The sequence below is a fragment of the Talpa occidentalis genome, unplaced genomic scaffold, assembly GCF_014898055.3.
Source record: "Talpa occidentalis isolate TD23 unplaced genomic scaffold, MPIMG_talOcc4v2.1, whole genome shotgun sequence".
Classification (NCBI taxonomy): domain Eukaryota; kingdom Metazoa; phylum Chordata; class Mammalia; order Eulipotyphla; family Talpidae; genus Talpa; species Talpa occidentalis.
Window position 1 is genome coordinate 155,057,642 of NW_026555331.1, and position 26,201 is coordinate 155,083,842.

Sequence of the window (26,201 nt, forward strand, 5' to 3'; positions counted from 1 at the left end):
CGGCCCAGACAGTGCGGTGGGCCGGGTCAGCGCCCCGGGTTCGGCTCCCAGACACGAGCGCGTCTCCCTGTCGCCGGGGCTCCCGGCAGTCACCTCCGGCGGGCATCGGCGTCGTGGGATCGCCACACGGCAAGCGGCTGCTTCCCGGCACAGAGGGCCACCGCCTCTGAGAAAGTCCAGCTTCAAGTCACTTGAGGTAGGAAGACAAAGATCAGCGCGTGCTGCCCGCGCAAGCCACATCGGCCCGACGAGACGGCTCAGCACCCTGAGCGAACAGAACAGCCCTGCCGCCTGCTGGGGACTTGACGTCGGCGCGCGGGGCCACCCCAGCCCCGGCCGGGGGGTCAGGGACGCTCTCGCCCGCTGCGCACAGGGGGAGGCACCCCCGGCCGCTGCACGCCAGGGCCGAGCTCCACGGCGCTGGGTGGGGGGCCTGGCCACCTGCGGAGCGGCCCCGGAAGCGATGCCCCGGCCACGGAGGCGGTGTGAGAGCCAGTGCTCGCTCGTCGGCGCTGCGTGAAGCAAAGCACAACCAACACTAACCAGCAGCCTGGCTGGGTCCGCGGTGACCAGGTCAGCAGCAGCTCAGGGCGCGATTTCCGAGCACCACACGCCACGGCCCATGCCGGCCCCCACACCCCATGCCGGCTCGCCACGCCCCGCGGGCGCTTCTGGGACGTCGTGTGCATGGTCCCACAAAGCCCCAGCAGAGCGCCAACTCACCCACGTCTCCCCAGCCCTGGCCCCGCGGCCCCCTGAGGGCGCCTCCTGCGAGGCACGGCTGCCCCACCTGGGCCTGCTGGCGTGCGCTGTCCTGGGGGGGTGGGGGGCCTCAAAGTGGCGCCTGGCTCACTGGGCTCTGCGTTTCCTATGACTGAGCTTGGCGAGCCCCGTGGACTCTGGGCACCGTCTTCCATGTGCTTCGCGGGCATCTCCTGCCAGTCTGGGGGCTCTCTCCACCCCTCAATACCGCCTTTCAAAGTAGGAGACGTCCTCGCAGACGGCGGGGCAGGATTCCCGGTCTCCCACGTCTGGGAGGTCCTCGCTGGCGTCTGCCTCGAGCAAGTCTCCCGCTCCGGGCCGTGGGCCGCACTGGCACCACGGGGTTCCCCCAGGGGCGCGGCCGTGCTGGTGACGGTCTCCCCCTCAGGTCGGCGTGCAGCCGCCTGGGCGGTGCTGAGCCCCCCGCCTCGTGCCTCTGCACCCTATTTCATCCACTCCCCCCTCGTCTCCCGCCGCCGTCCTGGGGGCCGTGTGCGCTCCTCTCCAGCCTCCGGAGGCGGAGATGGCGGGAACTCAGGTGAGCCGTTTTCCCTCCCACCAGGCAATGCGGTCGGCTGACCTTGAGATGCTTCTCAGCAGCACCCCACAAATTCTCAACTGCTTTATTTTCATTTTCATTCAGCTCGAAGTACTCTCAAAGCTCCCCTTGCTTCCTCCTCCACCCGCGACGGCGAGCCCCAGCTACCGAGCACGCGAGGGCTTTCCTGCGTCCACTCTCCTAGCGAGAGCCCTTGTCATCCGAACGCCCTGCGCGAGGCGCGGCCCGGGGCAGGGGCCTGAACAGCCGGGCCGGCCGGTGCAGCACGCCCTCCGCGCCTGGCCCCCGCCCCGGCCACGCGTCCTCGGGCACGCGAGGGTCCCGGGTCGGGGCACGGCCGTGCTCTTCCTGGCGCTTTGACTGTCACCAGTCTGCGTCGTGCCCTTCACAGGCCGTGCCCCTCCTCGCTGCAAGCGGGGCTCCTGCCGGCAGCCTCCTCCTGGGGCCTCCTCGCTCCCTCTGAGCATCTCCACACCCTTGCTGGGGTGCTTGACCCAATGAGGCTCACTGACCTGGTGCCCGTCCAGCAGTTTGCGCTTCGTTTTCCATTTATCACTTTTTTCTGGGCGCCTTTAGGCCATTTTTACGATTCCATTCTCTCTCCTTTGTTTGCTCACGGATTATATCGCTGTGTGCTGGCAACGTGGCAACTCAGAGGGCGACAGACCCTCACAGCAGGGTGACCCCATCGCCACCCCCGTCACACACTTCACCCAAGTATCATAAAACTGGGCCTCCCCGGTGGCGCAGCGGTTGAGCGCTGGGTTGCGAAGCTGCGCGCGGCCTCTGCGGCGCCGGTTCGATCCCCGGCTGCTCCCCGGCCACCAGAGGAGGGTCCCACATGGCGCGCAGACCTCTCCTGCCGCCCGCTGCCCCCTCAGCAGTGTACTTCGGTCCTTCTGCCTGCTCTGCTCCCCGCTCTGGCTCTGGTGAATTCTCTCGCCCTCCCGCACTTCTGACTGTACCCAGTGCATGTATAAACAAAAACAAACAAACAAACCAGCAAACAAATAAATAAAGCATGCCTCTATTAAAAAAAAAAAAAAAAAAAAAAAAAGTATCATAAAACCCACAAACTAGTCCTCAACAGCCACTATCTGCTGAAGAAAATGTCTTTCACACCTGCCCACAGAAGTGCAACTTCTAGAGCTTCCACTCTGTTCTGCAGAGCCAGACCCCCGCTAGCGGGCGCCCTGACGCGTCTGCAGTCGGGGGGGGGGGGGGGGGGGCCGGAATGACCTTTCACCTTTGCCCATCCCCCGCCTTGGGGGTCTTGGCCCTTGGAAGGCGGGTCCCGCTCCTCCCTGCCCCGCACACCCCCGCGAGCTCGCCCGCCCGCCCGCCCGGCGCTGCACTCCGCGGGCTCTCCTCAGCGCCGAGGCCGTCTCCCGTCAACGCTGGGTCTGCCCGCCCGGGAGAGGAGCCGAGTCCTGCCTTCCTTCCCGTCGCTTGCACGCAGGACAGGCTGGACTGGGGCCAAGGGGTTTCTAGCTGTCCTCTAAGCTGGAGACTTTCCTGCCTTGACCTCCCAGTTTTCTTTACCCTCCCCCTTCAGGGGCACCTGTCGTCACACCACGGACCCCCGCCCGCTTCTTAGTCACGAGTCCCCGTTTCTTTTCCGGACCGGCTCCAGGCACGCTGCCTCTGCAGGGCCCGTCTCCCGCCGCCAGCCCGCACAGCCCAGCGCCAGGCTCTGGTGCCCTCGCCCCACAGCGATGGGGTCTTTGTGACATCGCCCGTGCTCAGTGCGCGCCATCCGCCCCCGGCTCCTGGACCCATGCAGCTCCGTAAAAAGCAACATGTTGGTGTTCTTGTCTAATTCTGTATCTGCGGCGACGTGAGCCACTGCGGGCTGACACGCCCCGCGGTGCGCCCAGCTCAGACTCGAGGCGTCTGTGGCTCACGCCCCAGGCTCTGGGGCTGTGTCGGGCCACACAGGGCTTTCGTTCCCTCAGGCTGCTGCCCAATACCACCGGAGGCTCCGGCCCACACAAGGGCTTCTCTGCAGCTCTGCAGGCCGCAGGTCTGGTCAGGCGTCGGCCGGGCCCTGCTCACTCTGAAGTATCCATGGAAGAATCCATCCTTCTCGCTCCTGTTGACCTTCCAGATGCTTCCTGCCGCTCTCCACCTTACCTTCACGGGGCTTTCTCCCAGGCCATCGGTGTCTCTCCTTCTCCTTCTTACAGAGGTACCAGTGATGAGCCCATAACACAGGAGGGCCTCATCCTAACTCCTGACGTCTGCAACAACCCTATTTCCAAATAAAGGCGCATTCTGAGGTTCTGGGTGGAATGAATTTGGGAGACGCCATATGGGGGACACACTCTCGAACCAGCCTACATGGCAGACAGACCTTTGTAGATGTCAGGTCATGGCCTAATGCAGGGAGAGAGGAGCATCTTGGATCACCAGGCGGGCGCAGCCTAAGCAAAGGGGCCCTTTAAAGCAGGGAGCCCCCCACCCCCGCTGAGTCAGAGCCCAGGGCACAGGGCAAGCGAGGGAGGCATCCAACCCACCTTTGCTGGGGGGGTTAAGAGAAAGGAAGTGGGCTCCCCAGAGGCCTCGAGGGCAGAGGGCACCCCTGGCTGACCGTGGGCCAGGAAGTGGGGTTCAGCCCCACAGCCACAGGGGCCAGACGCAAACCACATCCAGCCACAGCATGCCCTCCCGCCTGCAGCGAGGAATGCGGCCCTGCGAGCACCCACATTTCAGTCCCGAGACCCTGAGCAGAGGCCCCCCGCCTTTTATTTGCCAAAAACCAAACACCAGTTTAATAACATTGTGCTAAGGGAAGCGTTCACGCTGGGAAGGCAGCACCCCCGTAGCTCTATCAGGCTGCATGAAACAAATGCTTCCCTGGGCACTACAGGCCAGTGAAGCCAGCACTGGCCTCTATGAACCCCAGCTCTTCCCCCTCCCCATTTCTCAGGGCCCAGCGCTCCAGGGAGAGCAGCTCCAGGCTCTGCCCGCCTTGGCCGGGCTGTATTTGGCTTTTACAGTGTCTCTCGGCACCTGAGTATCGACCCCCAGGCCTGAGCCTTGCTCTCCGTCAGGCAGCCAGGAAGAGCTCGAGCCAAGGCACCCCAGCAGGCCGGCCTCCCCTCTGGGCCCCTCCCGCTCCGCCCCAGGGTGCCCTGGCCCTGCCCGTCCTCCCCGGCGTCTCCTCTCAGCGGGGGCTGCTCCCTCGTGTGAAACACCCGCCCCTTCACTGTCTTGGGGAACTTCCTGGCCCCACCGGCCCACCCAGCATCCCACGAGGGTCCCTGGACTCCTCCCGACGCCGTAGCTCGCCCCCTTCACCCCGGCCCGCACCCGCCGCCCGCTGTCCGTCCACCAACGTCCCAGAGCCAAAGGCCTCTCTTCCCTTTCCTAACCCTGAAAAAGGGCCCACCCGAGATCTCTGGCGGAACGAACCTTCAAGCGGAACCCACAGCACGTCTGCGGGAATCTGAAACTGACGTCTGTCCAGAAGCAGCATGAGCGTGCAGGGCGGCTGGGGGGCCACTCAGCGGCGGGGAGGCCACAGGCAGCCGCGTCCAGCGCCGCGGGGGGGGGGGGGCGGGGGCGGGCGGCCGGGCAGCGCGGCAGGACGCTGGGCGTCGGGGCACAGAGACTCCACAGGCGGAGACGCCGGCCCGCGGGGAGGTGAGAGCGGGAGGGCGGGGAGCGGAGGGGAGGGGAGAGGCGGAGCCGACCTGTGTGGGGCGCACCAGGAACACCAGCACCGCGGGCGGAAGGGACCTCTGCGACCCCCTTCCCCAAATCCCTCGGCTTCCATAACCCACGCAAGTCAGACCCGGACGGGACCCCAGGGCTGGGCGGACGGGAACGGCGGGGAGGGTGTCCTGGCCCGACCGCACTCCCACAAGAGGCAGATTCGAGCGCGAGTCATTTCCCACGCCCCTCTGGCCCCGCGGTCTTGGTATGTGGCGCCGTCACGCGTGTTCTTACTGTGTGCGACCGTTTTCCGGGTCAGCACCAGAGAGGCAAGAACTTGATGTGCCTTAAAGCTAAAATTTGCTCTTCACCCTTTCCTAAAATAATCATTCTCGTTACAGTATTCTTCCTGCTTTCCTGCACATCCCTTTTCTGTAAGGAGAGAAGAAAAAACCTGAGCCCTCGTGAAACATACTTAAACCCTCTGCCAGGCTCAACATCCCGCACACCCCTGTGCCTGGCAGCCGGCCGTGGAGAGGGCAGCACGCCCTGGAGGGCCCCTCTGCCCACCACCCCCTGCACGCTCAAGGCCCGGCCTCGGCAGCGCGGCAGCACCGCGGGGGCCCTTCGGAGACTGTCCGCGGAGAGCCGAGCCCAAGACGGCAGGCCTGGGAGTGCTGCGCTGGTACGACCAGGGGCAAAACACTTTACTTAGTTTTGTGATTTGCAGCAATCAACTACCATTCACAACACGAAAGGCTTTTTTTATTGCTATTATCGATGTATAAATAGCCATACTTCCAGAATTTATCTTCCTGAATATATATGTCCTTCTCATGCAAATTTTCCTCTGGAAATCAAAGCTAAAAAAATAAAATGCTGCCTTAGCAAAAGCTCACAGGTCAGCACAAGTATCTATTCTCCTTTTTTTTTTTAAAGATGTATTTATTTATGCACACAAGAGCTGGGGTACAGGCCAGAGATGCGGGGGGTGAGAGGACTCACCAGAGACAGAGCGGGGAGCAGAACAGGCAGACTGACTGAAACACACTGCTGAGGGGAGCAGCGGGGAGACAGGAGGGGTCTGCGGCACCATGTGGGTCACCTCCCCGGCCGGCTGGGAAATGAACTCGTGCTGCAGAGGCTGCGGACAGCTTCATAGGTTGCGTCTTAACCCCTTGCGCCACCAGGGAGGCCCCACAAGTATCTATTCTGACCAACACACTTTCCATGAAGAGCGTCAAGGAGGAGAAAATGGTCCCTACAGTCCCCGAGCAGCAGCGCTGCCTGATGGACACGCGAGGACAACGATGCAGGTGATCACACAGATTCCAAACACCAGCTCATTTAGTATATTATGAAACTAGACGTTTTCTTCTAGATACCAAACTTCAAATATATATAATTTCATTGTTTTTAATTCACTGAGGCCCCCTCCCTGGGAGGCTTCACACCGCTGCTGATGGTTTTGACAACCACAGCTGAGCAGGGTATGATATAACCTAGAACCACCACTGTGTTATTTTTGCAAGAGATACTCACTTAACACAAAGAATTTGAGAGCGGATGGTCTTATCCTACCTAAAAGATAATCATCTACACAACCAGCTTTTTCAGTGTAAATCATTAAATGTAAAAATTGTTGACTAACAAGAATAAATGCAAAATTTCAGATTTAGTTCATGGTCATTTATTATCAAATTTGCAACATGTAGGAAAGTTAAAGTTGCTACAAGAAAAACATCCGACACGGACAGAGGAAATAATAAACCTGTTCTACATCGCCAAGCACTGATTATGTTACTCGCCACAGCAGCGCGGCCAAGCAGTGAGCTTCCAGCGCCTCCCGAGCGAACAGCAGATGCACGTACCAGCACCTTCCCAATGCCCTGCAGCTTTGACGAAAGCTCTCCTAAACTCAAAACCAGGCCTCGGACGTGCAACCACGGCCTGCCTTGTTACCCATGGCCGCGTCCGCACGCGGACGACGAGGGCCGAGCCCCGAAGCCTGCCCCCGCCGCCGAGGCAGCTGTGCCTTCCCCACAGCCCGGGCGGGGGGAGAGAGCGACTCCCCGGCTGGGACACTGAGCAAAGCCAGAGGCGGCCGCGGCCTGAAGCGCCGCCGCGGATGTGTTAACTTCTAGCTCCATCTGCTGGAGCCTCAAAGTATTTCAAACCACAACAGGCAGTGTTACCACAGACAAAAAAAGGTCACGAATGCACATTAGAAAGGGACTCGGATCCCGGCAAGACTCCCTACCATGACAAACTGAGTCAAAACCGACATTGTAGTGGAACTGAGGAGTGACTCCAATGGCCAAAAAATGACTCACGTCAAAAAATTTCAAGAAACCATAAGCCTTAGAGAAAAATCTCCAAGTTGCTTTTGAAGAGCCAGTCCTACAAAGTCCCAGAGCTAGAATAGGCGCGCTTATCTGCTCGGGACGGCGCCAGCAGAGAGCTGTGCAATTGCCACCCGCAGGGCCCGCGGAGCGCCCTGGGCACCGGGAAGCGCCTGCCCGCACGCACACGAGGGGACGCGGGGCCCGGGGTGCTGCCCCCAGAGGGAGACCCTTCTTTCAACCTCTTCCACATCCCATGCACACCCCGCGGACACCGTCTCCACCACGAGGGTGTCGGGGAGGACGTGACCCCAGCCCACGGGAGACGCTGGGCCTGGAGAGGACGGGGAGGGCCGGTGCGCCCCATGGAGTGACTCCGCCCCCGCCGCCCTCCCCGCGCTGGGCCTGCCTCTCCGCCCGCCCTGAGCGCCAGACAGTGTGCACCTTGCGCGGGCCGGGCCAGCCCGCCCTCCAGCCGGCAGAGGAGCCGGGCAGCGGCCAGCGCGCCTCAGGCAAGGCGCTGCACGGCAGAGGGCGGGAAACAGGCCCCTCGAAAACTCAGCGGCCTTGTACCTCAGGGCACTTTCCAGGAGCGCAGAGTGCAGGGTATCAAAGCCCCTCTAAAGTGAAGGATGCGCTGCCCACCCCACACCATACCGCGGGCGGCAGCGCACCTCTCATCCCAGCCCATGGCACTGGCTGCTGGCCCTGCGGCCCGACGGAGGGGTTCTGGACAGTCTAGCCACCGAGGTCTGCTCGGCCTGCGAGCCCTGCGGCGCCATGGACCTGGGTCGTCCGGAGGGCGCCCTGGGAGGCACCTGTTCTGTGGCAGGGCCCGCTGGGCGAGTCTCAGCCCTGCCCTCCACGCAGTGACCCGCTTCCTTCCGGACTGCTGCAAACCGCGCTGAGCGTGGCCACCAAGCGCCGGCCCATGCCGAGGTGGCCACCATGGGCGGGGAGAGCTGACCCTCAGCCAAGCCACTTCCGGAGCTCCCCGGAGTCCATACTCGTGACCTGCAGAAAGCCTCCCCACCGCAGCGCCCACACGGGCTGCACACCAGGGGTTACCTCCAAGTTGGCGTCTTCCCCGCAGTCAGGGCTCCCCGACCGGGACCAAGAGGTACAGGTGGAAGTGGCACCCTCAACAGCCCAGTGACCATCAGCGAGACGCTGCCCCCTGCTCCGTGGCCTTCCGCTCTGTTATCCTGGAGCACGACTCCACGGAGACCACCTCCTCCGGGAGTGCACGGGCCCTTGGCCGCTAAGGAACAGCGAGGGGGACCAGCCCAGGGAAAAGGCGTGGCTCCCGGGGCAGCTCCAGGCACTCCCAGGAGGCGGGTCCTGTCCTGCGGTATCAGGTAAGGCCAAAGGCAGCCGCTGCAGGCCAGAGTGAGGGCCACACACCCTCGGCCAGGAGACAAGGTGCCAAGCTGACAGGTTGGGCTCACGAAGGCCAGCTCCACTTGTCCACCTGACACAGCTAGGGCCCTGGACACTTGGCCACACGTCCCCACCTCTGCTGGAGGTGCCGCAGACGAGACTCAGAGCCGAGCCAGCAGGCGGGGCGGATGGGCAGCCCCCAAACTGGAGCCCTTGCCCGCCTGCCCACCTGTCTCCAAGCTGAGTCCCCTGTAGCCTTTGGACTCAGGGGGGACCAGGCGTCCGCTCTCCTGCGCTGCCCGGACTGTGGCCGGCCCAGCCACGGCGATAGGTTAAAAAGCCAAGAAGTGAGCCTTCCTCAGGCCAGGACGTCAAGGACCTAGGGGAGCTCGCCCGAAGTCGCCCGTAGGGTAAAGCGCCACACACAGGAGAGAGGGGGCCGTGACGCTCGAAAAGTGCTACAGGCCGTGAAGGACAGAGCTGGCAAGGGGCTCGAGGAGAGACAAGGCCCCGGAGAGACCACCAGGCCGATGGAGCCCCGGGGCTGGCCAGACCCCTGAGGACACACGGAGCAGGCTCCCAGCTCCGGCAGGGGTGGCTCACGCACCCGCGTCACCACCCACGGCGTGGCTTGTCTACACGCTCACACGGCTGACCCGGCATGCTCTGCACACCTGGCTCACTAACGCCTGGGCCTGCACACCTCACGCTACAGCCAAAAAGACCCCAACAAGCAGGTGTTTACCTCGAGGTCACGGCCTCTGCCGCCCACGCCCAGCATGCCACGGGCCACAAACAGAGAAAGAGATGGCCTGGCCTGGCGTCACCAAGGCAACAAGCAGCATCTGGCCACACAGCAGCCCAGGCCAGCCACCTGCCACCCGGCCTGCCCGGGAGCCCACACTGCCAGTGAGGACGCCAGCACCCAGGCCCCTCGCTGCAGCACCACAGCCTCGCAGAAAGCCAGGGCCTGAGGGAACCTGGCAGCGCCGTCTCCTCCCAACATCTGGCAATGCAGCAAAAGCCATCTTGGCCATTGCCTGCATCCACCTACTGGTTAAGAACAAACAATCACCTCACCTCACAGTGACAAGGAACAGGGGGAGCATGGCCTCACTTTCCAGCTTCCGGTCTCGTGGCAACAGGTGACTCTTCAGTAGCCAATTATATCTGCGTGTTAACATTAGTTTGGGGGGCCTCCCTGCTGGCGCAGGGGTTAAGTCTCTGCACTATGAAGCTGTCGGCAGCCATTGCAGCCTGAATTCCATGCCCAGCCAGGGAGTTGCCCCACAGGGCACAGCAGACCTCTCCTGTCTTTCTGCTGCTCCCCTCAGCAGTGTGTTTCAGTCAATCCACCTGGTCTGCACCCCACTCTGTCTCTGGTGAGTCCTCTCACCACCCCCGCACCTCTAGCCTGCGCCCCAGTTCTTGTATGCATCAATAAATAAATCTTAAAAAAGAAAAAAAGACCTTAGTTTGCTTACTTGACTGTCTCACTGGCCAAGCAGCAAAAAATTATTTCTTTTCAGGACCTCCCCTGTGGCCCAGCGGTTGAGCGCTGGGTTGCGAAGCTGCCCGCAGCCTCTGCAGCGCCGGTTCGATCCCCGGCTGCTCCCCGGCCACTGGAGGAGGGTCCCACATGGCGCGCGGACCTCTCCTGCCACCCGCTGCTCCCCTCAGCAGTGTCCTTCGGTCCTTCTGCCTGCTCTGCTCCCCGCTCTGGCTCTGGTGAATTCTCTCACCCTCCCACGCTTCGGACTGTACCCAGTGCTTGTATACATAAATAAATAAATCTTTTAAAAAAAAAATTGTGTATATAAAAAAAAAAAAGTTATTTCTTTTCATTCACTCGCTAGTTGTCTGACCCACAAGGTCTTGCTGGCCGTCAGGGCATCAAAGCCCCCACTGTGTCCAGTCTCAGGCACAGCAGAAACCACAAAGGCCGGAAGAAAATGCGTGCCTGATGCTGGCTAGTAAGATTCTACATGTCGAGAAACGGCCTGAGCGAGCGGGGTAAAGGGCAGCTAGGGGGCCGCGTGCAAATTGCCCGGCCGGCAGCCAGTCACAGAAGACAGGACACCCAAACACGGCAGAGGGGGGCGCCCCAACGCCGCCTCAGAGAGACCTGTGACCACCTGGGCAAAGGGGGCTCTGCGGGGAGAGCGAGCTCGTCCCTGGGAGCGTGACTGCGAGGAGGCTCCTGGGCGCAGAGGCCCGCCGCTGCCGGGAGAGGCACACAGGCCCGGTGGGAAGCATCTCCCCAGCCCTTTAACACAGGCCGGCCTGGAAAGGGAGCTGCAGAGCATCCGAGGACGCATGTTTATTTATAAGGATGTACCTTGTCGCTTTTTCAGTGCGGAGCCTGGGCGAGGCCGTGGCGGCAGGACAGGGGGAAGAGCGAGCCGGGCAAAGGCCCGTTCCCCATTCCCGGGACACCAGGCTCCCCAGGGCCCCCAGCCTGTGCCCCCGGGGCTCCCAGGGGTGCGGCTGGAGGGTGAACAAGCCACTTTGTTTCCGAATTGTCTCCAGCAAATAGCATTTCTCCAGACACGGAGGCCGGGAGAAGCAGTGATCTAGTGAGACACAAACTCTAGGTGAATGAAGCAGGTAAACAAACCCCTTTGTTAAAACAGAAGGAGAACGTATGCCAGCCCTCGGGGGTGGAAAGGATCTTCCAGGCACAAAAGCAACGAAAGAAAAACCAAATAACGACAAAGACTGGCAGCGTGTCCATTCCCAAAATCAAAATGCCAAATAACAAGTGGAAAACCATACCCACAGAACTCAGACTAAGCTGGTGTGTCACACACACGGAAGACGTAATTCAATAGCAACGGACAAGAAAACATATTAAGAAGATACACTAAGTCTTTTTAATAGATTTTACAAATTTTAAAATTAAGATGTCCCACCTCACAAAAAATTCGAGAAAACGACCCAAGACCCAAATGTCCCAATCTTGGGTTGACCCGAGACTGGAATGCAGGTTTTTAAGGCTGTCTACAGGCTGCCTGTCATAAACCAGCCCCCGGGAGTCCCCTGAGCCCCCCACACACACACACTGACCGTGGATCAGCGAGCCGTTCAGCCACTGGATGTAGTAGCTCTGGGGGAAGGAGAGCAGGACCTCGTTGCTGACGATGGACAGCGGCAGCAGCAGCACGGCCCCCGCCGACACGGCCAGCGTGAAGGTGCTCAGGAACAGCCTGCGGAGAGAGGCGTCAGGCTGCGCGAGTGGGAGCCGGGAGGGGGGGCTGGGTGGGGGGCTGGGCACCCCGGAGGACCCGCTCTGGGCCCCCGGCGAGCGTGCCCTGGAACAGGCAGGCGTCCCGCTCCTCGATTAAACATCAGTATTTATCTCACAATTGCATTTAATTAGCGACTTGGCAGTAGATGCTAAAAGCAACGCAACAACTGTTTCAGGTGAAAAAATACTTGTGAAGGGAGCGCGGAAATGAATTAATTTAAAATGGCTATTTCAGGGAGAAGACTCGCAAAGCCATCGACGCGCCCCGTGAAACGGGCAGAGGTTAAATGCATCACACTCGTAACAGCGGGGACCGCAGGACGGCCTCCGCGGCCCGGGACACCAGCATCGCCGCGCCCGCGCGGAGCCAGGGAGGGCTCAGCAGAGGCCCACAGCTCTCCTGGCGCCGCGCAGGCAGAGCAGAGGCAGGAGCGGGGCCTTCGCCTCTCGGCTCACAAGTGTCTGCAGAGTTAGACCAGGTTTAAAAAACATTTTTAAAAGAGTCAAATGGCAAAAGGGAACCCACGTCCCACTAGGGCTGGAGCCTGGATGCCCGCCATGGAAGTTCAGAAGGAAAGAATACGGAAGCAGAGGCGAGGAGGCGGAACAAAAAGTGGGCCGTTGGGCTCAGTGCTCGGAAGTCACCCCTGCCTGCAGCTCTGAGGGGGGCCCACCTAGCACCGCAAGGGCTCCCCCGAGGAGCCGGAAACAGCCGGGCCTGCTCACTCACCGCCTGCGGACGCCCAGTGCGTCAGGAGGTCCCACAAAATCCTGGATGCGAATCTTGTCAAGTGGACAGCTCAGGGGCAGCAGTCCGGGGCACTAGTGCCCAGCTGCTCCAGGCCCCCCAGCGCCGGTGGGAACCCGGAATGGCCTGAGGGTCACACTCTGGCGGCTGAGTGTGGTCTCGCCTGCCCGCACTGGCCCCACCCATGGCCACAGCGTGCCCCATGCCAGCTCCTTGCCCTGCGTGGTGGTCTCGGGGTGCCCCTTTACAGGCCTGCGCAGCCAGCGCACCCTGGAACACCCCCAGCGACCCACCCTCCGGGGCCTGCACCACCCTCCCCAATCCCTCCTCATACTCTCAGGGGCTCCAAGTCACACACTGGACCTGCGGCTTTCGGAGGCAGATGCTAATGAGAACAGGCAGAGCTGAAAGCCATCAGTGACCCCCAAGATCCTGCCGAGGTGGCCCATGGCTGCAGCACCACCCACCGGTACCTGTGGCCCCAGAGGCATAGGTGGGCCCCACCCCCTCCTGACCGCCCCGGCCTCTGCGACAGGGGAGGCAGCAGTGAAATGCCGGCAGCCCAAAGGAAAGGCCCACGGAGGTGGCCATCGTCACGTGGCCATCGCACCACAGAAAAGGGCCTCAGGGCCCATGTACCTCCAGACCCAAGGGCTCTAGCAGGATGAGGCAGGGGCCAGTCAGCCCTGGCGGGGTTGGCCTGAGCGGCCAGGAGACTGGGAGGCAGGCTATACGCGGGGCCTGGAGTCTCCACGGGCACAAAGGCCCAAAGCCGCCCTGCAGATTCTGCCGCCCCCAGGGGTCTGGGGCGCCCGCCTGCCCAATAGGCCTGGCTGCACTGACCACAGCCGGCAGGGGTGGACTCGCCCCACTGACCACGTGTCCGAAGGCCCAGAAGACGGAGAGGCGTCCACTCAGCTCCCTTCGTCTGGGGCGGGCCTGACCCTGAGCGCACACCTCTGCTCGGCCCACCCTAGTCCACAGCCCCAGGCCAGGGGCTGTGCTGGCCACTGCTCACCAGGAGAAACCCGGCCCTCTCGGCCCCCGCTGGGCTCTGGTGGCACAGAAAGGGGAACTGCGGTGAAGATAATGAGATGGGGGCCCCTGGGCGCCACTGACGTGCGTGCCCACACCCCCCTTCAGCAGGAGCAGGACACAGACCCCCTCTGGAAAAGGCCACCCCTGGACAGGTGCGGGCTGAGGAGCAGGCCCAGGACACCTAAAAAGGGAGAGCCAGAGAGACTGACTGCTGCCAGGTTGCCGCAGCTGATTGGCATCTAAGTGGGGGTGCGCCCAAGTGGGGCACAGGCAGAGGTGTCGTGCTCACAGGCCCCCACACCGGGGCCCACAGAGAGAACTACCTGCCCTCACACAGCTGGGGCTACCGCAGCTTTCTGAGGTAGGAGACCGAACTTCCCTGCCCTCCCCTCCCAGGTGGAGGCCAGCCACGCCCCCGAAGCCTGGGGCCGGGACAGAGCAAGGCCCCAATCCTGTGTCGTTATGTCAAGTCAGGGACCTGCGGTCAGGCACAAGCCCTGGGCAGGAGCGTGCCCCGGCGTGGGCGGCTGTGGGCCGGGGAAGCCGGGCTGGCCGGCTCTCCCCGGGATGCAGGAAGCAGCCCTGCTCGAGCTAAGCTGGAGCGGTTCTTTTTTTTTTTTTTTTTTTTGGGACCCTCGCCAGTGGCCAGGGAACAAACCGGCCCTGCAGAGGCTGCAGGCAGCCTCTCAGCCCAGCGCTCAACCGCTGGAGCGGTTCTTGTGGAGGTAAAGCTGACGAGAACTACGGCTTCACAGACACACTCCCGAGGTACCCGGCGCACCGTCCAGGTCCAGCAGGAGCTCAGCACCCCAAGAGGCCCCCGTAACCCTCGGGAGGGCTCGCCTGCCGGGTCACACCCCCAAGGGGCCACAGGGAGGCCTGTTAGCACTCCTTCCTTTGGGGCCAGGGGCTGGACGCAGGTGCGAGATTCGGGGGTGCTCACACCATCTCCCAACCCCCGCCCCTCAGCCCCCGGAGATGCAGCCTCTGCCACTGACCACGCAGAGGGCAGACGTGCCGGGAGGTCAGGCGAGGCGCCAGGCGTGAGACCACAGCAGCAGGGCCATGGCTCCGGGCCTGTCTGCTCCAGCCTGCCTGTGCGGGGGCCAAGCAGCCACCCTCCAACACTTCCGGCAGAGGAAGCGCTTTCATCAGTTAGAACTTCGCTGTAACTTTGGGATTACCCCCGAAAACGTTCAAGCCATCAGTAAAACCCTGGGCGCAAGCAGACCCTCTATGTGGGGCCTGTGCCTTTCAGAGCTTTATCACGCAGCCGTGGCGGAAGGAGTAACTACTCTGCATCCAGCTTGAATCCACAAGGAAGCTGCGGGCTGTGTCTCCCCACGTCACCAGCACGCCATAGCACAGCCCCCGGGCTCCCGAAGCCACAGCCCCGAAGTCACCAGCATGCCACAGCACCGCTCCCGAAGCCGCCTGGGCGGGCCCCCCATTCCCACGCGACCAGAGACGCCTGCTCCCTGCCCGGGCCCGTGTCACCTCGGCAGACCGTCCAAACAGCCGACGGTTTTCTCTTTTGTGGTCCAGCCACTTGCCCAAACCTCAGCCATTTCCAGGTTAAATTATCTCCAGATGAAACCTGCCAGCTCCTTAAACAGGCAAAGTTTTCATAGGACACACTCACTCCTCAGGGACCCCCTGTATCTGCCAACTCGTGCTTTTCAGGAACCGAATGAATGTGGACAGAGGTGTTGTCACGCTTTAAGTACAATTTTCCACGTTTCTATCCAGAAGTGAACATGAAGCTGAGGGCATCCACCACACGAAGAACAAGCCAGGGCGCCTTACGATACGTACGAGATCCTGTTGACCACGGCGTCCTCATCTTCATGCTCATCTGCAAAGACATTCAAGGCGTTAACGTATTCTCCAACCAAAGGTCGCAACGCGTTAGAAAATGTGAACAAAAACGAAAACTGAAAGAGGCAATTACTGAGTAGAAATAAACGTCAAGGCCAGTGTACTTCCCCAGCGCAAACCCCACGCCGCCCTCACCAGCTCCGAGCAGGGAGGGTAACGGACAGCGCCGCGAGTGGCCGCAACGCCTGGCAGCGAAGCCACCACATGCACGGAACAGTTTCCCACGGTGCGCGCTCCCACCGCAGCCCCGGCAGACCCCGAGCCCACCACGAAGCCTCGTGAGACGCCAGGTAAGTGAAATCACTACTGAACGACATTTCCCAGGCGGTAGCAGCGGGACAGCTTCTACTGTGAAGCGAGGGTTCAGTGGCGGCGCCCGCCGTGTCCAGCGTGGGCGCGGGGGCAAGGGGGGGACTCCGAGACCAGCCACAGCGCCCGGGGGTGGCGCCTGCATGCGTGAGCAGCCCGCAGGGCGGCCGGAGCGGGGTCAGGGGAGAGGCCGGCCCCTTGCGAGGCTCTAGCGGTCTCCTCCGTCCTCCTGCGTCAGCTCGTCCCTGAAGGCACAGCGGCCCAGCCGCAAGGAGGCACGACCACGCTCCTCAGGCCCGACTGGCTTATGCTCCAGCTCGCTCCCGGCCTCTGGGGCGCGGAGCCGGCTTCGGCGTCAGCGGGTGTCTGGGCCATGGTCCAGGGCCGGCCCGCGCGCGGTCCCAGTTCCAGGCTGCTAGAGGGCACCAGGGGGCACAGAGACCAAGGCACGGGCACTGCCTGTGCTGTCGGGCCATGGCCCATGGCCGCCGGCCCCAAGGAACGCTCGAGTGTCAGCACATCGTTTGGGTCCAACTCCCCACACACTACAAGGGCCCTCACCGCCACCCCCGAATCAAATGCCACGTCCAGTTCTTCCCACCAGGCCCCAATTGCCCCTCATACAATACATCGCAAGCGTCAATTCCGCCTCTGCGCTGCGCCCATGAGCGGTGACGCCCGAAGCCAGAACACCCTAAAACCCACCGCGAGGCCGAGGTGCTGCCTCGGGTGTGAAGGCTTCAGACCCCAAGAGGCTGGGAGGCCCAGGGGTGCCTGAGTGCAGGGCAGAGCCAGCGGAGCGAGCGAGCGGTGCGCGAGAGTAAGGCAGTCCCCGTGGCGACTGATCGCCCGCCAGCGAAATGGGAGAGAGTGGAGGGGCTTCGGTGAGTCACCCCTATGCAATTCGGGTGTCCCCACCCCCAGCCCAGCGCCACTGGGCCGAAGGCCTCTGATTTTAGAAAGCAGCAGCCGTTTCACAGACGGCAGTGCAGAAACTGCCAGAAAAGCCTGGGAGCCCATGGGCACACGTCCCTCCTCAGAGGAGGGCAGACACGGGCTCCCTCTGGCAAGACACGGACAGGGTGCCACCGTGAGAGGGCCTCACCACTTGGAGGGTGCAGCCTCTAACCCCTTTGTGGCCTCAGAGAAATAAAGGGCATTCCGGGAGCCTGGGGGGTGTCACAAGGAGGACATTCCGGGAGCCTGGGGGAGGCGGGGCCACAAAGCACCCAACACGCTCGTGGAATCACCCTTGGGTGCTCCCCGAGGCTGACCGCCCCGCACAGGCCGGCGCGGGGGATGGCCCGAGAGCAGCAGGCTCCCTGGAGGGCACCGTAGCCCCCTCACAGGCCCGCACCCACACGCCCACTTGCCTGATTTCCGCTTGTACCTCGTGATGATGAAATAGGAAGCCACGTAGAGGACAGCGAACAGGAGGAAGCATATCTGAAAGAGAGCAGACGTGAGTGCCGTCACATGGCCGCACTGGTCAACAGAGGACGCGCCTCTGGTAGCTGGAGGGCAGGGAGGGCTCCTCTGCTAAAAAGTGAACCTGCCACGCAATTCGACATGAATTCCACCGCACGAAAACAGAGCCGTGGGCCGGAGCGTGTGCAGGAGCGCGTCCACGCGGAGCCAGCCGCGCCGATCCCAGGCACCAGCACGACCCCCACCCCCACCCCCACCCACGGAGCCCACTCGCGCCACGGCCCGGCCCCAGCCGGCAGACGCGGGGCCTGTGACAGCCCCTCCGCGCAGTTGCCTTCTGGGGGCGCTGGAGGTACTGCTGAGCCCAAGGCCGCCTCAGCCTTACGCCCGCACGTCCAGCGCAGCTTGAAGCACACACACCCAACGACCGGGGCCCAGGAAGACACGGAAGCCCGTCTAGATCGGGCCCCTTTCTAAAACGTTTCTTCCACCGCCACCCCTCAGCCGCTCCCCGACTTCAGAAGCCCTGACCAGCTTCTTACCAACGTCCGCGAGCTCTGCGGGCCTTCCCTTGGGCAAACTGCCCACCGGACGGGCGCCCGGCACTGCCCCCGCCACCGCCGCTGGCGCCCGTCCTTCCTCGAGGCCGGGCAGCCCCAAGCGTGACCCCTCTTGCCCTTGACCCGCCGTCGATGCCCACGGGCGCCCGGTGCCCGTCAACACCGGCGCGGACATCTCTGCGCTGACGGGCTGCGAGCGCCGCGTCTCCACCGCCAGGGCCGGGCGCGGACAGGGGCCCCCACGCTGCTCTAGCCTCGCCCCCGAAGGAGCAGGCCGGGGCTCCCCCTCGGCACCCTCCAGCGGGACTCTACGGCGCGCGGCCCTCCCGGTGGGGGTCAGCCTCCCGGGGCTCTGACTCTGCGCTCTCTCTCCTCGCTCCCGGGAGCCATGGCGGAGCGACTGGCCTGGCCTCCTCCTGGCGGACGGTCCGTTCAGATCTGCTGCCCGCGTACTGATGGATTGGGTGGTTTGGATTTTTTTAATTGTTGGATTTTGTGAGTTTTTCCCTACAGCCTAGATATTAACCCTTTTCAGTTTAGCGTGAAGACAGGGCGACCCGTGACTCTCCCGTGTGGCGCCAGGCCGGGGGGGACTCTGTGACCTGAGGTAAACCTGCCTCTGTCCCACGGCGCCGGTGTCCAGTCCCCAGGGCTGCCGTCACTGGTGTCACAAAGGCGTGGTCCATGTTTCCACCCACGGCCGCTGTCGGTCCGTGTCTAAACCTCTCGTCCACTCGGAGCTTGTCTGTATGTGGAGTGAGCGTGTCCGGCCTCGGTCCTTCTCTGACTGCCTGGACACCCCTCCCCGCGCGTGGCTGCGTCACTGCCCCCGGCCCTGGCTCGGGGGACTCCCCCACCAGCTCAGAGTCCCGCTGCTTGGGTTTGCCTCTGCGCCCCCACTGTCGCAGGCGGGCCCACAAGGCCCTGCCGAGGCGAGGCTGCACGGCCTGTCCTGGCCCACATGCCTTATGGTTTTGCATTTTCAGTTCCTTAAAAAGCCAAGGACGGGGGGCCTCCCTGGTGGCGCAGCGGTTGAGCGCTGGGTTGCGAAGCTGCCCGCAGCCTCTGCAGCGCTGGTTCGATCCCAGCCGGCTGGCGAGGGCCCCACATGGCACGGCAGACCTCTCCTGTCTCGCCCGCTGCTCCCCTCAGCAGTGTATTTCGTCCGTCTGCCTGTTCTGCTCCCCGCTCTGTCTCTGGGGAATCCTCTCACCCTCCTGCACATCTGGCCTGTACTCCGGTTCTTGTATTAAAAAAAAAAAAGAAAAAAAGCCGAGGACAGGAGTACCACGTGACCCAGCTACTCCCCCTCTGAGCATTTACCTGGAGAACACGAACACGCACATCCAGAGGCGGGCGCCCTGCCCGTGGCGCGGCAGCGGTGGTCTGAATAACTGAGAGCAGGAAACACTCAAGTGCCCGGGACAGATGAGTGAATAAAGACCATGCGACCCAGACACGCCAATGAATACTACTCGGCTGTGAAAAAGACGAAGCCTTCCTGTTTGTGACATGTATGGATCTGGGGAGTGTTACGCTTCGTGAAATAAGGCAGACAACAAGCACGTGTAATTTCACTCAGCTGTGGAAGATGAGCTAAAAACGAACTCTTAGATTATGAGAACAAAATGGCGGTTGCGGAGTTGTGGGGCGACAGGGGAGGCTGGCAACTGGATAAAGGGCTTCTGAACAGTACTGGGTGGAAACTGGGATTCTGGGAGCGATCGCCATGTTGTAGAGAGGCTGAATTATAATGCCGTCCGCCTGAAACCTACACAGTAGCATCAAGCAATGCTATGTCAACACACAGTTACCCGAAATATGTTTGTACGCACAAGAGGCATCGCAATCAATGTGGAGGGACAGTTACCCAGGAACGTCCCACGTGCCAACCGGGACAGCAATGATTCATGAGGTTTTTTAAGGACATTATATTAAAATCAGTTTCCACTTAACTTCTCACAGATCTGGGGGTGGCAGGCACCAAAGGGTGAGAAAGGAGGCGCCACTGCAGTGTCACACAATCGCAGCCGACACGCGAGCATCCGTGCCTGCAGATGGGCCGGGCCGGCGGCCAGACCTCCCTCGTCCCGACAGCAGGAGGAGGCCAGAGGCCCCCGTGCGCGCTTCCTGCCAGCTACCTCCGCGTGGCTCCGCCCGGATGTTCACCACTCACTCCGTATTTCCCCGCTTGACGCGGCGACAAGCCGCCTCTCTGGAGAAAGGCGGCTTCCTGACGCCAGCGCTCTGCTCGGCCAGCACTTCCGTAGGCGCCGTGGTCCACGTGTCAGCGTGACCGCAGCACGTCAGGTCCCGCCACGCCGGTGCTGGGCCGCACTGCCGCTTCTTGAAATGTTTAAGAGTCTATCTTTCCCGCCTGTGCCCCGCACCCGCACTCCGGGCAAGGCCGGAAGGGGCAGCCGAGCCAGCCGGCCCGCTGGTCCCTGGCCTGGGCCCCAGCCGCTCCGCCTCCAAGTCCTCAGAGCCCCGCCGCCCCGCCCGCCCACGCGTGAGCACAGCGCCGGCGCCCACGCGACGCTCCTCGTGAAGGAGCCTTCTCCCCGGGGCGCTCGTCATGCACGTTCAGCTCCATGAAAGGAGACACGCCCGAAGAGCACATCTCTGGAAGCCCCTGCCCTGGGCTCATCTTCCAAGAACAGGCCGCAGGTCGCACCCCGGCCCGCTGCTCGTCCCCAGCCCCAGCCGGGCCCCTCCAGCCAGACAAGCCACACATCGGCATCGATTTTAGAAAGCTACACGTCCCGGCACAGAAATCCGGAGGAGGTGCGCACCGCCGGCCGCTGGCCCGCCTGCGGCAGGGGCTCCGGGCCACCCGGGTCAGCGCCGGGAACTCCGCGGGAGTCGGCCGTAAAGCAGCCTCCTGCCCGGCGCCGCGTGCCCCCGCAGGCCGCGGGTCACAGCCTGGCCACAGCGTCACTGTCCCGTGCTGAAAACTCGAGTCCCTCCCGATCTAAGCACTCACCCGCTCAAGGAGGGGCTTTTCCTCGCCGGGTACGTGTTTTGTACCCAGGGGCTTCTTCCTCCCGGGGGCGCCGAGAGCGCGCTGTGTGCTCCACGGTGTCCCCGCCGGTGCACGGGCACGGCCCGCGCGAGCGCCAGCGGGAATCCGGCAGCCCGGGCGCTGTCCGTCCCTCACCCTGGGGTTCTCCACGTAAAGCCGTGCTGCGTGTGAACAGACTCGCTTTCTCCCGGATCCGTACCCATTACTCCGTTTTCTTTTCTTCTCTTACTGCACTAGCTGGGACTGCCGGGCCAATGCTGAAAAGCCGTGGTGCGCTCCTCGGCCGGGCTCGGGGCTGAGAGGACACACCCTCCGCCCCCAGCGCCTCGCTCCGCCACCTCCGCCAGCATGGCAGGTCGGGTCGTCTCCTTCGCCAAGGGCTTCCTGGCAGACGTCACCACCACCCTCTCCAAGACAGCCGCAGCCCTGAACCAGCGGGGCAAGCTGCTGCCACAGGGGCAGCCGGCCAGCACACACAGGCCAGCCGACATGCAGCTTGAGGGCGCCGTGGAGCGCACTGCGCGCATTCCCAAGGGGCAGGCGCACCCCCCGTCCTTCTGGCGGGGCACCCTGGTCAACCTCATCAGTGACATCCCCACCCGACCCTTCAACTTTGCCCTCAAGGATAAGCACTGGCAGCTCCCCGGGGGGCACGCGGACCAGCACGCACACTCCTGGAGGGGCGTGGCCGGCAAGTCAGCTGCCCTTTGCCTCGTCTACCCCCTGGACTTCACCAGGGCCCGGCTGGATGCCAGTGCAGGGAAGTCAGGCACACAGCGGGAGTTCAAGGCCCTGAGCAACTGTCTGGTGAAGACCAGCAAGTCCGACAGCATCCGGGGACTGTACCAGGGCTTCGACACCCCTCTGCAGGGCACCAGCGTCGACCACAGGGCACCACCATCTGCAGGGCACCAGCCACAGCTGCAGGGCAGCACCACCTACAGGGTATCACCACCCACAGGGCACCACTGTCTGCAGGGCACCACCATCTACAGGGCACCACCATCTACAGGGCAGTACCACCTACAGGTCACCACCGTCTACAGGGCGTTACCATTTACAGGGCAACACCTACAGGTCACCTCTGTCTACAGGGCGTCACCAACTCCAGGGCAGCACCTACAGGTCACCACCGTCTACAGGGCATCACCATCTAAAGGGCGTCACCGTCTACAGGGCACCTCCGTCTACAGGGCGTCTACTGTGGCACGCACGACGGAGCACGCGCCCCGGCCCCAGGAGCACGTGCGTCGCGGTGAGCCGGATGACCGCCCTGAGGGCGAGAGCCGAGGCCAGCGCGGCCCCCCGCCGCTCCTACACCACGCAGCGTCGCGCGGCGATGCGGTTGGGCCACAGAGCTGCTGACGTCGCGGCCATGACCCCTGGGACTGCTGGAGGGAGATCTTCAGAGCGGAGGGGGCAGGCCATCCAGAGTGCAGTTGTCGTGGTCCTGGCCAGATCACGCATTAGAGGCCGGTGGAAAGCTCTGGAAAAGGGTTCATTGTGATGACGACCACTGGCACCTGATTCCACACACTGACGCCGGCGGGGAGGAAGCCCCAGTCTCGGCCGGGGCAGGGCAGCTGGCCCCGCAGACCTAGCGTCCAGGCTTGTAGGCCCGAGTGTGCTCAAGTATTTATTTAACAGGCTCACGCCTCCACTTGACTTAAGCGCCATCCTCTTTGGCACAGTCAAATGTTTGCAATCACCTTCTCTGTTGGGCATTCTGCCACCAAACAATAAAAAACTGGACAGAAAAAGGAAAACAAAGCAGTGCTGGGAGGGGACATCAGGAATGCCAGGCTCCTGATCGCAGTGGGAAAGCGTCCGGTTTCTCACCATGAGGCATGAGGTTAGCGAGAGACGCCTGTGGACATTCCCAGTCAGGGTGAGGAAGGTCCCCCTCCATTCACAGCCTACCAAGTTTCATCCTGAATGGGTGTTTGGATTTTGTCTAGGGCTGCTTCTGCATGTATCGATGAGAACACATTTCTGCTTTTAACCTGTGGATGCCATCAGGTTGCAGGAAGTGATTTTTGAATGCTGAGCCACTCTTGCATACTTGGGTAAACTCCATGTGATCATGGCGCAGTGCTCTTGTTAAACTGCACTTTCTGCTGTTTTCTTGCAGAATTATGCATCTTCGCGAGAGCTTGACGTCTGTAGTTTCTCTTTATAGCAATGTCTTTGTCTGACTTCAGTATTAGGGGAACGCTGGACTCACCACCTCACAGCTCTTTCCGCTATAATTTCCTACTCTGCTGCAGAAGCCTGGCTCTGGTGGGGAGGGTTGGCTCGGGAGGGCAGGCCTTTGTCAGGGTGAACGGAATGCTCCTCCCTCCCCTCCCCCCAACCCCAGCAGCACAAGGGGTTTCATTCTGATCTTCTTTTCTTTTTCTCTTTTTGCATGGGTGAACTGGGCAGTGCAGGCCAGATGTGCAGGGGTGAGAGGATTTCCCACAGACAGAGTGGGGCTCAGAACAAGTGGACTGACTGAATCCGCTGAATCCACTGCTGACCATAGTGGTGATAGCACTGAGACTTAACCCCTGTGCCACCAGGGAGGCCCCCCAATTTTGTTTTTACCCTAAGAATCTGGTTGAGTTCCAGAAACTAAAACTCATGAAAGGCGGGGACAGAGGAAGGGTACCCCCTGCAATTGGACCTCTGGAGTTTCTGACTCTCCCACTAGTCCATGTGAAGCCTCCAGATATTACCTGATGACAGGCCAGGTGTCCCCACCAGCACCAGCTGCCGGGGCAGACTGCTGCTCTGGAGGCTCCTGTCTGGGGCAGTGGGCCCTTGCGCTCTGCCTCTCTGCTCCAGCTTCAGGGCAGTGATTGGCCCCGTGACCTCCGTCTTCTGATGGCTCTAAGACCTGCTGGTTTCCAGTTTGCTCAGCTGTTTCTGGCCTGAGGATGGAGTGCTGACTGCCAAGCTCATTCCATGCTGGGAAGGAAACCAAAAGCCACTATGTCATCTTTTCAGGTTTTATTTATCTTAGGTCTTAGATCGGCCTGGGATCCCTTTTTGGGGATGGCATACGTGATGTCATTTTTTTAAAAGATTTATTTATTCATGCATACAAGAACCAGGATACAGGGAGATGCGCGGGAGGGTGAGAGGATTCCCCAGAGACAGAGTGGGGAGCAGAACAGGCGGATGACTGAAACACACTGCTGAGGGGAGCAGCAGGCACGCCAGGAGAGGTCTGCCGCGCCATGTGGGTTATCTCCCTGGCCGGCCGGGATCAACCTGGCGCTGCAGAGGCTGCGGAACAGCTTCACAGCGTGGTGCTCAACCACCTGCGCCACCAGGGGAGGCCCGATGTCATTTTTTTTAATACTTTATTCTCAGTGGGGACTTCCCTTCAGTTCATCATCTGGCAGCTGCTTAGACATCCCCATCTGATAACCAATCTCTGCAGAGATTTAATTCAGGGGAATTACGCCAGGACTTCTTTGTAACCATTTTACTTTTCACATCAAATATAGTTTGGGGATGACATGGTCATGAAATTAGTTTAATTTCTTTTTTTAAAAAACCCCACCAGGGTGAGATCCTCACGGAAAGAGGGTTTAACATCAAGTAGTTTGACATGATCCAGCCTTTAATCTCTTAACATGCCACCAAAGTTTTTAAGGAGAAAGGAATTTGGTTATTGCCATACACCAGCTAAATTAGTACTAATATTCCCCATTACGACTGACAAAAAGAAACAAGAATTACTGTAAATTGTGTGTGTTTATCTCTTTCGGCAGTCAGCCTGGAAGTTTCTTTGCCTTGCTCGGGGTTGCCCAGTGCACTGTGGGGCATTAGCAGCATCTCTGCCCTCCACCCACTGGCAGCCCCCAGTTATGACATCGCCACATGTCTCCCAGGGGAACGCCGTCACCCCAGCTGAGGGCCATAAGTCTAAGAAATGTACGCTAGACACGGGAGAAGGCAAGCATGCAAAAGATCCGTTGGTGTATTTTTTTCAACAACGTACACTTTCAAAGGAAAGCGTGGAAGGCAGCCCTCAGAAGGCCAAGCTGAGAACGAACATGTCAGACAGACATGCGTGCATGTAGGCAAGGCCTCTGCGGGCGCCAGCCTCAGCCGGCTCCTGCGCGGGGAGTCCCGCTCTCCCCGTCACGCCCAGGCACTAGGAGCACCTTCCCGGCGCACGGCACCGCCCCTCGAGGACACTGACTTCCCAAAGTGGGAGCTGTGGGCCCAGCGCCCGGCCCGAGCGGCAAGCTTGCACGGGAGGACATATTCCCCCGCCTCCCCCGCTGTCGCTTTGCTCTTCTTTACTGTCATCTCCGGGCCCCTCCAAACAACCTGAGCCTTTCTTTCTTGTCAATTGATCCAAAAAGGGGTCACCAGCAGATGCTTCCTGTTCCTAAGCCCCCCGGCGGCTGCGGCGGCGCCCCACTCTGCAGCCACAGCAGCAACGATAACCGAACCCCTGGCCTCGGAGGGGTGGCTCGTCTCCGCTGCGTAGGGGACGCTGCAGGGACGCTCCCACATGGAGCCTGCTTTTCCTTGAAACCAGTGTCACGTGAGTCCCCAGAGGGAGGGGACCAGGGCCGCAGGGGCGCAAGCAGCCACCACGCTGCCTACATCTTACTTCGCATTTAAGAGATTTAAGAGTGCTGCTCATCTGTCCAAGGGAAACAAGACCCTACCGCTAAAATGGAATTCCGTCAGGGAGTAAAGGGTGAAGTCAGGAAGCCCGCACCTGGCACAGGCCCTGCCCACGCTCCGCTGCCCCGGACAGTCCCCGGCGGCCGGACCACGTGGCCACCGCTCCCGAGCAGACACAGCTTCTGTTTCTTCTCTTCCCACCATGCTGGCTTGCGGCCTCCTGGCCGACACCGGCTCGCCGCACGCCCGGCAGCAGCAAGAAAAGCGCCTGAGCGCGCCTCCACCGTCGCTGGCGGCAGGTGCTCGGTGCAGGCCAGAGCCCCGCCCTGGGCCTCCGCCAGCATTTTTATTGTTTTATTCTTTTTTTCAACATGTAAGTCTTAGCCATCTGGAAGTTATTTCTTTTTTTTTTTTTTTTTTTTTTTTAGAATATTGTCATTTTATTTTTTTTTTTTTAATTTAGCTCTTTTTTTTTTTTAAAGATTTATTTATATATTTGTATAAGCACTGGGTACAGTCAGAAGCGCAGGAGGGTGAGAGAATTCACCAGGGCCAGAGCAGAGAACAGACCAGGCAGATTGACTAAGTACACTGCTGAGGGGAGCAGCGGGCGGCAGGAGAGGTCCGCGAGCCATGTGG

The 26,201-nt window shown here is 61.4% G+C and overlaps 2 protein-coding genes across 4 annotated transcripts in view; one reads left to right on the forward strand and one right to left on the reverse strand.

The window, feature by feature from the left end:
- The window catches only part of LMBR1 (limb development membrane protein 1), an 81,147-nt gene that overhangs the window by 49,142 nt on the left and 5,804 nt on the right, over nucleotides 1–26,201 (reverse strand). For 2 of the 3 annotated variants that reach the window (XM_037516454.2, XM_037516450.2), the window contains exons 2-4: nucleotides 17,294–17,366; nucleotides 15,549–15,588; nucleotides 11,767–11,906 (exon numbers count right to left, since the gene is read on the reverse strand). In XM_037516454.2, the coding sequence (XP_037372351.1) occupies nucleotides 11,767–11,906; nucleotides 15,549–15,588; nucleotides 17,294–17,366 (253 nt within the window). Of the gene's footprint in view, nucleotides 1–11,766; nucleotides 11,907–15,548; nucleotides 15,589–17,293; nucleotides 17,367–23,647; nucleotides 23,742–26,201 lie in introns of those variants that run through there. The other variant, XM_037516463.2, reaches the window with a different exon arrangement.
- LOC119249261 (ADP/ATP translocase 3-like) lies at nucleotides 17,132–23,090 on the forward strand. Its single transcript, XM_037516479.1, has 2 exons — nucleotides 17,132–17,382; nucleotides 21,168–23,090. The coding sequence occupies exon 2, from the start codon at nucleotides 21,279–21,281 to the stop codon at nucleotides 22,293–22,295; it is 1,017 nt and encodes a 338-aa protein (XP_037372376.1). The 5' UTR covers nucleotides 17,132–17,382; nucleotides 21,168–21,278; the 3' UTR covers nucleotides 22,296–23,090.